Source organism: Heloderma suspectum, chromosome 2, assembly GCF_057233095.1.
Source record: "Heloderma suspectum isolate Gila_16-S chromosome 2, 16-S_ref, whole genome shotgun sequence".
Taxonomy (NCBI): Eukaryota; Metazoa; Chordata; class Lepidosauria; order Squamata; family Helodermatidae; genus Heloderma; species Heloderma suspectum.
In genome coordinates this window covers 363,463,316-363,476,814 of record NC_139459.1, presented here as the reverse complement: position 1 = coordinate 363,476,814, position 13,499 = coordinate 363,463,316, and the positions used below count along the sequence as shown (strand labels likewise).

Here is a 13,499-nt window from a genome sequence, read left to right as displayed (position 1 = left end):
TGGATATCAGGCCAAACCATAGTTGAGCATGACGAGCTGCAGCGAGCCTCAGGCTTGCACACTCAGCCCCACCTCCCACAGCAAGAAATTTGTCTTTTTCACATCTGTTGCGCACTGTGTCAATATCTTCACTGAGTTACCTACCGCAACCCCCAGATCTTTCCCAGTATTTAAGTTAGGATGTTTTGCCCCAATGTGTATCACTTTACACTTCACCCAGGGCAGGCATGTAGAACCTCAGGCCTAGGGGGAGGTCAAAATCCACAGATGGCCCCTCCCCCTTTCCCCCAACCCTCAACCATTTGGGGGCTTCCTGGCTTTCATGGAGTTCTTTCCCCATTCTAAAAGGTTGAAATGCCTCTCCTAAGGCTTAGTTACTGGCAGTGAGAGCTTTAAGCTCAAATGAGAGGGTATTTTTGGCCCCACCCCTTTTGCCTTTGGCTCCGCCCACCATTGGGATGTGCCCCCATAGTTTCTCAGAAGTGGAATTCGCCCTCAAGGTGAAAGAAGTTTTGCACCCCCGACCTGCGGCTACCAGGGTAGTTTTTAAATACACAGCTTGCTTAAAGAATATGGCCAATGCACGGTAAAATCCCAGAACAGACAGGCATAGCTGATTTAAGATTCCCAGGCTTCAAGGAAAAAATGTGGAGAGCTATACAATAAACAGACTTCTCCACGACTAACCAAAGTTGGATTAATTTTGCAAGTCAAGCAAAAATTGTGGACATTTGCTTAATTCAGCCTTTCTTGGCACAGAATTAAGATGTTATTCAAGAAGGCCTTTGACCTGTAAATGGGTCTGTGGACTGGGTGCTGTTTTTATTCTGTAACTGTTTTGTTTTTAGTGCTTTTTAATGTGTTTTATTGTTTTAATGTATTTGAAATTGTTTTTGTAAGCTGCCTTGAGTGCCGTTTTTTTGGTAGAAAGGTGGGGTATGAATCAAATAAATACATTTCTGGGATGGAGGTTGAGCACAGAGTACACACAGTCTCCTGGATACAGTTTATTTTCAGTGGTACGGGTGGGGCTGGGATCTCAACTTCCCAGAGGGTACCAGATAAGGCAGGGCAAATATCCAAACAAATAAATAAATCTATGTGCAGCTACACTGGCAGCCGTAGGGGGTGGAGGGATAATAATAAAGTATCTGACTTGGCATGCACATGCAGAAAGTACAACAGCCGCCTCTTTGAGCAATCTATATTATTATAACTTTAATTTACATGCTGCTTCTTGACTTTACGATAGCTTACAGCAAAATTAAAACCACAGGATGAACAATACTATAAAACGTGAGTCATAAAATATATAAAACACAACCAACAGAACAGTAAAAAAGCAAAACTGAATCGGCACCAGCACAGAAAGGCCTTAACAGAAGAGATTTTACTGCCCTTCTAAGAGCCAAACTAGATAAGGCGGCATTCACTCCATCAGCAATTGTGGGAACGGTGTTTAAAAAGTAAATAGCAGGTGGAGGGGTTGATCCGGATCGGGTGGCCTGCACCTATCTGCATTGGAAGAAAAGCTCTCATTTGCGCCAATGGAAGCTTTTCCTCCAGTGCAAATAACCGGAATGGGGACCCTGATCTGGATTGGCAATGTAGCAAGGCGCAAAGTGTTGAAACCCCCTTACTACTACATTAGAGGCTCAATCCAGATTTACTTTTTAAAAACCATTCATGCAATTGCTGTTTGTTTAGCTGGGCCCTAGAAGGACCAACAATATAGATCTGACAGGTTTCTCTTGGGGAATTCCACTAAGCAAGAGCCATCACCGAGAAGGCGCTGCTTCTAATGAAGAAGGCAAGGCTATCCTTCATAAGTGGGATCCTCAACAGATCCCAGAGGAGGGTGTTCAAATGGGAGAAGATGTTCCCTCAAATATCCCAGACCATCTAGTGCTTTAAATGGTAAAACTAGCACCTTGTACTTGGCTGATAAAATAACTGGTAATAAAGCGGGCATTGTATGTGGATGGCCCTGGACAACAGCTGAGGGGCTGCGCTCTGAACTAGCTTCAGTTTCTGCACTGTCTTCAAGGCCAGCCCCACATTCAGCACATTACAGTTGTCCAGTCAAGAGCTTACCAGGGTAACCAACAAAGCAGCAAGGTGCTTGTTATCCAGAAAGAAGCGCGACTAGCATATCAGCTCAAGGTGGAAAAACAGTTCTCTGGGCTACAATAACCAAGGCAGGCTTTACCCCAAAGCCTGGATGTAAATCAGATTGAGATGGATCCAGAAAATCCATTTAATCCAAGAGAACCTGGAGCTGGCCAGCCACAGCCTGCGCCACCACCTTGGCTAGGAAGGAGAATTTGAAAATTGGCCTATCATTGTTTCGCTCAAAGGGATCCAGAATAGCCATACCTCCTTTAACGCTGCTGGAAAGAGGCATCCGTTGGATCCGGGCTTTCAGTCCCTTCCTGCCCAACATGCTCACCATTCTCTAAGATGGATATGGATCTACAGCTGCCATCTTATACACACCTACTTTCAAGTAAGCCCCACAGAATTCAATGGGACTTACTTCTGAATAGACATGAACAGGAGGGCACTGAAATGGGCTTAAGAACATAAGAGGAGGAAGACCTGCTAGATCAGATCAAAGTCCCATCGCCTTCAGCCTCCTGCTGCCCAAAGCGGCCAACCAGAGGCCTCAGGGAAGCCCACAAGCAGGGCATGGGGGCAGTAAGCATCTCCTGCCACAATTCTCTAGCCAAAGGTAATTCAGAGGCATACTGCCTCTCAAAGCTGGTGGTAGCGTATATCCACCATGACTTGCAGCAACTGATGGCCTTATTTTATTTATTTTTTACATTTATATCCTGCCTTTTCCTCTCCATTCTATCCTCACAACAACCCTGTGAGGTAGGTTAGGCTGAGAGTCAGTGACTGGCCCAAAGTCACCCAGAGAATTCACAGCCAAGTGGGGACTAGAACCCGGATCTCCAAAGCTGAATATTCTAATCACTACACCACACTGGCTCTCTTATCCTCTACAAATTTACTTAATCCCTATTTAAAGCCATCTAAGCCAGTGGCGTTCAGTTTAGCTATGCACTGTGTGAAGATGATTTTCTTTTGTCTGTCCCAAATCTCCTGCCAATTACCTTCATTAGGTGACCCTGAGTTCCAAAGTTATGAGGGGGAGAGAAAAACTTTTCTCTCTCCATGTTTTGTCCACACCACGTGCAGTTTTCTAAGCCTCAATCACATCCCCGCATACTCACCTTTTTGCTAAATTCAAAAATCAAACTTTTTATTTACACTGGATGTAAATACACCAAAAAAAACATATGTACGGTTGTGCCACATAACCCAGGCGTCCCTACACAGGAGAGCCCTTTTCTGTCACATGTGAAGTATCAGCTTTCTGTTTACACATTGCAGGATGGCAATTTGCAGTCTAGACTCCATAGCCTTTTAAACGAACAACAGCGCGCACACACACACACACACACACACACTTTATAGGCAGTGTTTAAAACCACAAGCTCCCACACACGATTTCCATGCTATTTCGGCCTCATTTATTAATTTACTGTATTTATATCCCACCTTTCCACCAACAGATGGTGCTCAAGGCAGCTAACAATAAAATCCAGATTAAGAACAAAATCTCAATGAAAACATAACAGAAAAATAAATAAGATAAAGACACGAACAAGAAATAAACAGCTCCAACCAATTAAAACCCCGTTCAGCAACAGACCAGTGTACATGCCAAAGGCCCACCTGAATAAAAACGTGGAAGGACAGCCGAGAAGAGGCCAACTTACTGTCTCTTGGCAGGGAGTTCTGGACTTCCAGCGTTACACAAAGTGTACCATAAAGGCTCCCATGGCATCTTAAAAACCCAACCAATAGCCCGATTCTATGCATAAAGAGTTGGAAGTCCCGCTATGTTCAGTGGGGTGTACACCCAGGAACGTGTGTATAAGCCTGCAGCCTAAGGCTCCAATTGTATGCACGTTTACTCAAGAGTAGGCCCCACTGAACTCAGTGGCACACTACTGGGTAAACTTGCATACGGTTAGACATTGTGGCATAAGCTTTCACAAGCTATAGGCCATGGTATCAGATGCATAAAGGGCTATTCCAGTTCAGCAGGTGTATTTACACATGCAGACAGAAAAGAATGAGGTGTAAAAGTGGATACTATATACCATGGGGCTAAAAGGCACTGAAATGCACAGGGTGCCAGTAAGCGTCTCACATTTCTATGCAGAACCCGTGTGTGTGCGTGTGTGTGTGTGTGTATAAAATATATATTAAAAGTATCTCAAAAGAGAGCCAGGGCAGCATAGTGTTTACAGCAAACTTCTCCAAACTGGCACCCTCTGGATGTGTCAGTCTACCAGTCCCAGATGACATTCAGAGAGTGCCAGGTTCAGGAAGTCTGGTTTAGTGTCAGACTTGGCCTGGGGAGACCCAGGTTCAAGCTCTCAGTCAGCTGTGAAACTTACTGGGTCAGTCACTCTCTCTCAGCCCAATCTACCTCACAGGGCTGTTGTGGGGATAAAAAAGGGGCAAGGGAGGACCATGTATGGCACCTTGAGCTCTTTCAGGAATGTAACCTAGCTGACCTCCTTCCCCTGTATGCACCCAGTCATCCCCTAAGATCTTCTGCGGAGGCCTTACTGGTTGTTCTGTGACCATTGGAATGTCGCCAGGTAATAGCACGTGAGTCCTCTCAGTGGTGGCACCCACCCTTTGGAACACTCCCCCATGCATTGTTTGAGAGGCAGAAATGGTGGCAGGTTTTAAATGCTTCTTGAAAGCATTATTTGTTCACACACGCTATCTCTGATCCGTAATGGATTATGTTACTGCCCTGTTCTATGGTTATTTTGTTGTTCTGTTTAAGTATTTATCATTTTACCTTGCTTTTATATTGTTATGATGACCTTGTTCACATGTAAACAACCCAGAGTATGGGTTTTTGCCTTACCCATAGTTTACCTATGATTTGTTTGCCAGATGATTGTGCAAAGCACAGGTTGCTTTTTCAATTCCTGGGGGTTGTTTGATTCCTTCCTCCTTTGCCCACTCCCTCTCTATATCCCAAATGCCTTTGTGGCACTGTAGTACTGGCATTTAGAGCAGTCAGTTTTTGTTTTTTTACCAGTTTCGCTCACTGCCTCTGTAGACTGGCGAAACAACCTAGTAACAACCCACAGTTTTGGGTTCGCACGTAACAACCCATAGTTAACCCAACAACAAACCATGGGTTCTCTTCCTGGGTTGTTTGTGGTTAACAATCCATAGTTAACCCTTAGTTCTGGATTAGCATGCGAAGACAACCCAGAAATCAACAACCCACATGCAACACACACTTTGGATTGGCGTTACATGTGAATCAGCTCACTGTATTTTTAATGTGAACTGTTCAGGGATTATAGTATATTAAGCAGTATAAAAGTATTATAAATCAATAAATAAAGCAACATAAAGCAAAATGGCTCTTTCCCAGCAATCACTGGTGATAAATTAGCATAGCAAGACAGACTGCATTAACAGACATAAGAGGAGTGGGTAAACACACACAGTTTACACCAGTAGTTTCTGAATTTTCAGAACCAGGACCCATCTTTTATTTCATTTTTAGTGTCTGTCTTTCTCTTCTCCCTGCCTCTTGCCTGCTTTAAAAAAAAACCCAACGCTAAACAGCAATTACTAAAAACAAATAAAATTTTTTTTGGCAGTAACACCACCAGTGTGACTCAACTTAAATTGGGGTGTGACCCATTTTTGAATCCCGACCCATCAGTTGAAGGCCAGTAATTTATACAACACGTTTGAACAGCACCATTCACATACTGCATTTCCAGAAGACGGCTTATATGGTTTGGCTCCAAGCCTGTTCACAGCGAGGCTGCCTCACTCCCACTGACTTCAGCGGGATTTAAGCCATTTTAATGCATACAGGATTGCAGCCTTAAAGACAGCTGCACATGTGTGGCCCAATCTGGCAACTTAGGCCAGATGAACTTTTAATGACAACCCCGACACACGCTCACTCTCCTTTCCACTAATCCTTTTAAGGCCCCATGGCTTGGCCTCTGCTGTTTCACTTTTTAATCTGGGCAGGGTGCAAACTGAAGGAGCTAGAGAAATACCAGTTCCTACACACACTTTGCACACATTCTTCAGCACAGGACACCCCACCCTGAAGCCTAAAACATAAGCCAGACAGCCAAGGAAACGTCACAAAACGAGGGAGAATTTTGGAAACACAGAGTGGAGGAGAAAGAGGCAAGAATGAAAATTTCAAAACCATGAAGGGAGGCGGCGGTGGAGGGGCGGGGGGTGGAATCATCTTATAGACAAAAGGACCAAGTGCTACTCTTGTGGTCTTCCTCAAGTGAAATAATCTTAACACATACAAAAAAAAGAGAAGACCCCTCTTCCCCCCAGAAAACACAGCAGTGTAAGGAAGAGAGGAGGAGGAGCAGGAGGAGAGGGAAGGGGGCAAAGTGGCTACAAAGCAAACCAGCAGGCAGCAAAAGAAATTCCAGACGCGTCAAGATGGCGCGGAGACGACAGGCCTCTGGCAAAACCTCTTGAGGGAAAACACCCGTTCTTCTTTCTCTCTACAACACCAAACTCTCCTGATCCCATCTTTGCTCCTTTTCTTTCTACAGCGAAATACTTTTCTAACAGATAAATATTATATATTTCAATTAATGAACAAAAAACAAAAACAAACCACCCTCTTAGACCCTGGCTCAAACAATACCTGTTTTTTCTTTGATTTCGCAGAGGACGGTGAATAGGGCCGGCTTCATGCGGTGACAATTCAGTGCGTGTTTCCTGCAGTTTAAACAGTGGAAGAGAAAACAGATAAAGCCGATGTCTTGGGAAAGAGTTTTGAGGGTGTGATAAAAATATATATATATTAAACATTTATATCTGGCTCCACAATAGCTTACAGGCCTCAGCCTCGTGAATAAGTCAAATCTCCTTTTATTCGCACATATGATGGAGTTCTCACCATCCTGAGAAATTCCCAATAATATTCTAGCTTCCGGACATCCACAACAATAAAAACATACATTTCCTTCCATTGTTGAATGGTTTATCAAAATATCAGGGGATGTTACAGGTATAGTAAAATGGACAAACTTTGTTCAAGTTGGAGAAGATAGACAAAAGCTAGATAGTTTTTAAAAAGCAATAATCCTCATTTACAATTTATTGAAATAATAGGCATAAACCAATAAAGCAACCCAGATAACATTTTCTTGTTGATTTGATATTTTTATTAGCATCTCTTGTCTTATGTAGTATATGCAATATAAAACAATTTTAAAACATGCACACTTCCATCCGATAGATAAATGCACCCATTAAAATGTGAGATTCTCCATTTTGGTTACACAGCTCACCCCATTTCTAAACAATTCACAAAACACTAGTCAGGTTTGCAAATTAAAACAACCCAGAAACAGAATGAAATCTGAATGCTAGACAACAACTGATGCACATACACACATCTTTAAGTGAAACCATCCACAAATAGTTAATCAGTTAATCTCTGCTTTCCAAACAGAGCACCCAAATTTTACACGGTCACATATGCCAGAGCTTCCACACCCAATTCCCCCTCTCAAAACACAACTTTTGCCCCCCATAGACCCTTTTCTGTTTACAGTCCTACCACTGCCTCCCCACAGAGATTCAACACAAAAATTCTCTCTACACAGCTGGTATCCAACCTACCATTCACCTTACACTGGATTTTTACACACATGGTCACATGGATCTCAGAAAAAAGATTCCCTTGAGGAATTTAACTTTCCAAATATAAAATATCCCTTTTCCAGACCACCACTTCACAACAGTTTAGCACAGTTCTTGCACTCTCTCTCACCGTGACAAACTCCCAAGTTGAAAACACCTTCCAGGAATGGAAACAGCCGTTTTGGCACAAACCACAATTCCCACACACACAACATAGCCTCAAAATACATATTTGAAACCATTCTCTCGGCAGCCATATATCAAAACAAAGACTAATCAGCAAATATTCCCTCTAATATAAAGATTGCCAATAAATAAATCTTATTTTAGAACAGCCACTACCTCCACACAAACATTTTCAGAGTTAGGCATTCAAAACTCACAGCCTCAACACCAGGCCCATCAGAAAGTATCTCCAAGTTGATGACATTACACCCCATTTGCTTCCTTCATATACACATACACAAATCACCAAATATAACTGCCCGTATTCATGCATAATAGAGATCTTATAATTCCACATCATAAAACAGTCGGATTACCTCAAACAAAAATGCAATCTAGTGGCTGAGACCCAGGCAGTCAGATTCCTAAATTATCTGGAAACAAAGTGAGGTCTACTGGTTTGAGCAAAAGATGTGTGGTTCAGGAATAAGTAATTTGGAGAGTAAACCCCCAAACAAACTCTTAGATCCCCTAATCACTATGGATCGAATCCATGCTTGGTCACGCTTAAAGCAGACCCAGTTACATCAATGGGACCTAGGTACTCATGACTAACTTGTCCCACTGATTTTAGTGGGTCTACTTGAAGCATCAGTAAGTATGGATCTGATCCTATGTTACAACTCTCCAATGCATTGTAATTCTATGCCAATCATCCCTCTTTGGTTTCCATTTTTGATCCCAAATCAGTTCATCAATTTATTCATTCTGTATATACACTATGTCTGACACCGGGCTGTAACCTCCAAAGCAAATTCATATTCCCACTCGTTCCACAATTGCCAGAGTTCCTCTTTTTGACCTAAATCCTAGATCAAAGAGGCCCCAATAACTGCACTTGCTAATCAATACTTTATTCTCACAAACTCTGAATCTCCCTCCACTTTCCAAGCACCCATCCAAGAAATAAAACCAAGCTTCCTCCATACCTCCAGGCTTCTATCCGCCGGAGACTCCACTTTAGTTCCGCCACAAGGCATCCCATTCTTAGCCCAAATCCACTTTTCTTCCCATTCCCACCGGCAAAATCCAGTGTCCCCCTACACACACACCCTACCCCACTCCAACCTTCAATGTCTGCCCAAATCTGTCATCTCTACCCCCAAATAGCTCACCCCCACAAAGCTAGACTTTTGAAGAGACCCCATCAAAGTCTTCCCCAAGCTGGCGCCCTCCAGGCGTGTTGAACTACAACTCCCATCATCCCCTGGCCACGCTGGCTGGGATGATGGGGTTGTAGTTCAACACGCCTGGAGGGCGCCAGCTTGGGGAAAGACTGCCGCAAAAGGACCTCCTCGCCTCCCTAGAGTTTTACCTCTCTCAGCAGCTCCATCCCCATCCTTACATTTCCAAAGTGTCCACCACAAACTCCAAGCTGACAAACACGCACCCCCAGATATCTCGGCGCTGCAAAAAGCATAGACTTTGGTGGCAGTGGGGAACCTCCAATAAATGCACCCCCGGCCTCTATCTTGTAGCGCCAGCAACTACCCCCTGCTTTGCCGACACTTTGCACCCCAGCGCCCCAGACCCGCACAAAGGGAGACCCTCGGACCCAACTTTCCACCCCCCGCCACAAAGCCCAGGCCGCCCAAGAATGGAGAAGGGTAACCAACTTTGCCTGCGCTTCGTCCAAGCTTTGGTCGGTGATGGTCATGATTTGCTGGAGGATGTCGCCGATGTCTTGTTTCCGCGGCTCTCCGTTATCCGAGGGGGGCTCGTGGAGAGAGTGGGGGGTCATCGTCTGGACCCCTTGCACCGGGGGGTGGCCCGGGAGCCCCACCGCCCCCCTGGCTTGGATCAGCCTGCCTTGCTCATCCATTCTGGGCAAGCCCCGAGGCGAAGAAGTCGCGTCCACACAAAAGGCGGGTCTCTATCGCTGGTTTTGCAAGCGGCGGCGCAAAGGGCGACGTTTGGAGAAAGAACTCGGGTCTATTCCATCTTGGATGTGAGCTCCCACGGCCCCTTCCTTGGAGACTTTGGGGCTGGGAAAATGGAGTCCCACACAAGGGCTGGAGGAGGGAGGAGGAGGAGCTGGAAAGGGGGAGGGAAGAGAGGGAAACAGGAGGAGAAGAGATCAGCTTCTCTGCTTTTCTTTCCTCCTCCCCCGCTTCTCTCTTTTTAACGCCTCCCCTTCAGACGCCTTCGCTAATGCCTGCAATTGTGGATTCTCCTCTATCCATTTGCTGCCCTCAGCTGGAGCATTGGAAGAAAAGCCAGGCAAAGCGAAGAACCAACCAACCAGCCTGCTTCCTAGCTAGCGAGAAAAGAAAGAATAGATGGGAGGGATGGGGGGGAAGGATAGCAGAGTAGACAGGAGCATCAGATTATACAACATTGCACCCTCCTTGTCCTCATCAGTGTGAACATCAGTCGGAACTAACCCGCAACACTCACAGAGGAAGCTCTGCCTTATACCACATCAAACTATTTCTCCATCAAGTCCAGTATCCTTTACTTTGTAGGGTGGTGTTAAGCCTGGTGTCAAGCCTGGGTCCATGGGACCAGGGCCCTGAGTCTATTTCCCAGGGCCCTGATCATTTGGATCTATTCCCCAGAGCCCTGAGCGTGGGTTGCTGCTATTAGGTTTTTTTTCTCAGTTTAGGGTGCAATCCTATGCATGTTTAGACAGAAAAAAACTCCCGCGAATGCTGGGAGTTATGGGAGGTTTTTTTCTGTCTAAACATGCATAGGATTGCACCCTTAATTGCCATGCAAGGGGGGATTTTCGTGGGGGATTGCAGCTAGGGAGGGAAGGGTTAACTCTCTTCTTCCTGCATGCAGTCATGTCCCCCTCACGCGCACACACGCGCGCACACCCCCCCCCTTCCCCATAAATCTTTCCCAGCATGGCAATTAAACTTAGAAATTAAAAATGTTTTCCTTTGGTTCTGGGTCAGGGCTCAAATTAACAGATTTATTTTATTTTATTTGTGATGGTTCGGATGAGAGATTAATTGGTCTCCTATGAAATTTAAATCAATTCTAGTAATAATTTCTAAGTTTGTATATATACATGTAAATTGGCATAAATTTGTGTCATATGGGCCGAGGCCCCAAATATTTTAAATGCCTCACAGCACCCTTGCCCTTAGTGCTACCAGTGAGAAGGCATTGTGCAGCTATTCTGTCTTTTCTTTTTTCACAGATTTTTTGTGGGAAGACAAAAGATGGAAAAAGCAGTGGGAAAACACAGGAGAGTTATAAGTTGTGGACAATGACTGAACCCCCATAAAATTCCATGAATGTGGCAGGACAATGGCACCATAAAAGCCTGGTCTAGAAGCACCCATGATACATTCCATCTTCCCCTTCTTAATAGATCATTTTGTGGAAAGGACGAAGAAAAAAGAAGTGATGGGAAAACCCAGGGAGGGCTACAAGTGGAAGGCTACAGGTGCTTGCTTTTATTGTACAATCACGATGCCTCTCTCATGGAATTTTACCAGGGGTGGATGGGTTTCCAGACATTATCATCATCATCATCATCTTGTAACCATTGTGTGTTTTCCTGCTGCCGCTTCCATATTTAATTATTTCATTTATAACCTGCCATTTTTCCTCCAAGGAACTCAAGGCGGCATACATCATCCGCTCTGTTTTATTCCCACAACAGCCCTGTGAGATAGGTTAGCCTGAGAGTCGGTGACAGGCCCAAAGTCGCCCATTGATCTTCATGGCTGAGTGGGGACTAGAACCCAGATCTCCTGACTCCCAGTCCAGCACTCTTAACTACTACACCATATTGGCTGTCTTATTAGAAAAAAAATTGGTTGAGGAAGGAATGCTGGAATAGCTGCTCAGTGCCTTCTGATTGGTGACCCTTGGAACCTTCTGTCTTGAAGCACCCTATGCATGTACACACCCCATTAAATTCTATGAATCAGGCAGAGCGACCCCATAATAAATGCCTCATCTGGAAGCACCCTCACACAGGGATCTTTTCCCATCATCTGCTACCTGATCCTTATAACTGGAGACTCCTAGGATTGAAACTGGGACTTCCTGCAGACAAAGCGGATCCTTTTAGAACTGAGGAAAAAATTGCACAAAAACTAGGAAACCACCAAACAATTGGGGGGGGGGGAGGTGGGGACGGGGGGGGCATGGCCATTTGGCAAACCTCGCAGAGCTGGATTTGGGACCCCAGGTGGCCGAGTTGGCCTGCAACCTGAGGTTCAATGCCCGTGGTGAAGGTAATACTGAACTAGTTGGACCACTAGTCTAAGTATAAGACAGCTTCCTAAGCTTTACAGATATGTCCCCTGCCCCAGGCTCCAAATGACTAACTTAGGCCTCTGTGGAGAAACAGGTAGTAAAAAATAAATAAGCTATTATTATGAGGTAGCTGTAACTTTTTATGGACTATTTTGCAGGGCTAACGTAAGTATCCAGGGAGTATGAGATGCATAAAAGAGAAAGATGATATCACATGATATTGATTTAGATCAGTGGTCTCCAAAGGGGTTTGGAGCCAACACTGATTTTCTTCGTTGAGCACCAAAACACTTGGAAAACACCCAAACACATGCAATTAAGGCCTCAGACAGTAGCTCCATTTTAATGTGCAAGGTACTGTTATGGGTTGGTCAAGATGACTACATAGGACCCCTTCCGATTCCAGTAATTTTTAAGATTTCAGCAGGTAGAGCTATCAGTGTGGGTAGCAGGAGGCAATACCACTTAAAGGACAGTTGATAGCTAGAAACATTCTGGTGATGAGTTTCAATAGGAGCTAGGATGGTCGAAGAAGGAATATGAGGTGATGAGCAGAGATGAACCCCACCACCACTAGACAAGGGAAGTGGGTGCACAGCAGGAAGACAGTCTGTGCTGGAAATGGATCTGTAAAAGAGGCAGAAAGCTGATTTTCCTCTGTACAGAAAATCCTGTGATGCTACAGGTTCCTCTGATATCTGATGGGGAGCAAGAATCTGTTGGAGTGCTAATGCTGTAAACCCCCATCCAGGGCCAGGCCAGCCCTCGCATGAAGCAGGTTGATGCCACCACTTCAGGCATCAGAGCAGCAAATTGCACTGCTGCCCCCCTCTGCCCCCACCAGGACAGCTTGCCACCACCTCCAGCAGGTGCTCTGGAGAGCCTCGCCAGCTGCTTATCTGCCACAGCATTTGCCGCAGCAGGAGAAGGGGACCGGAGAGGGGGACTCTCTGGAGCAGCAGCTCACACGACAATGCTAGCGGTGCTCTGGAGAGCCCCGCCAATCCCACTATCCTGCTGTGGCAAATGCCACAGTGAGAGAGCTCTCCAGAGCAGCCACCTGCCCTCTACCTCGTGCTGAGAATGCTCTCAGCGCGAACCAGAGGGCAGGCAGGGTCTCTGTAGAGGCACATCAGCTAGAGAAAGTAGACGGCATGGCTCTTCAGAGAGCCAGCCAGGCACAAATGCCGGGCTCTGAGGGGGTCCTTCCACAGAGCCAGGCATTGTGGGAGCGGAAATCCCAGGAGACTGCCTATACTGCACACACAATTAAGAGCATCTCAGGCAGAAGTTAAATTTCAGCT

The 13,499-nt window shown here is 45.3% G+C and overlaps 1 protein-coding gene across 2 annotated transcripts in view; it reads right to left on the bottom strand.

Moving 5' to 3' along the window:
• The window catches only part of PBX2 (PBX homeobox 2), a 36,002-nt gene extending 25,937 nt beyond the window's left edge, over positions 1–10,065 (bottom strand). For both annotated transcript variants that reach the window (XM_084831042.1, XM_084831043.1), the window contains exons 1-2: positions 9,594–10,065; positions 6,749–6,822 (exon numbers count right to left, since the gene is read on the bottom strand). In XM_084831042.1, coding sequence (XP_084687168.1) covers positions 6,749–6,822; positions 9,594–9,799 — 280 coding nt within the window. In that variant the 5' untranslated portion in view covers positions 9,800–10,065. The remainder of the gene's footprint in view (positions 1–6,748; positions 6,823–9,593) is intronic.
• Between the last annotated feature and the right edge of the window lie 3,434 nt (positions 10,066–13,499).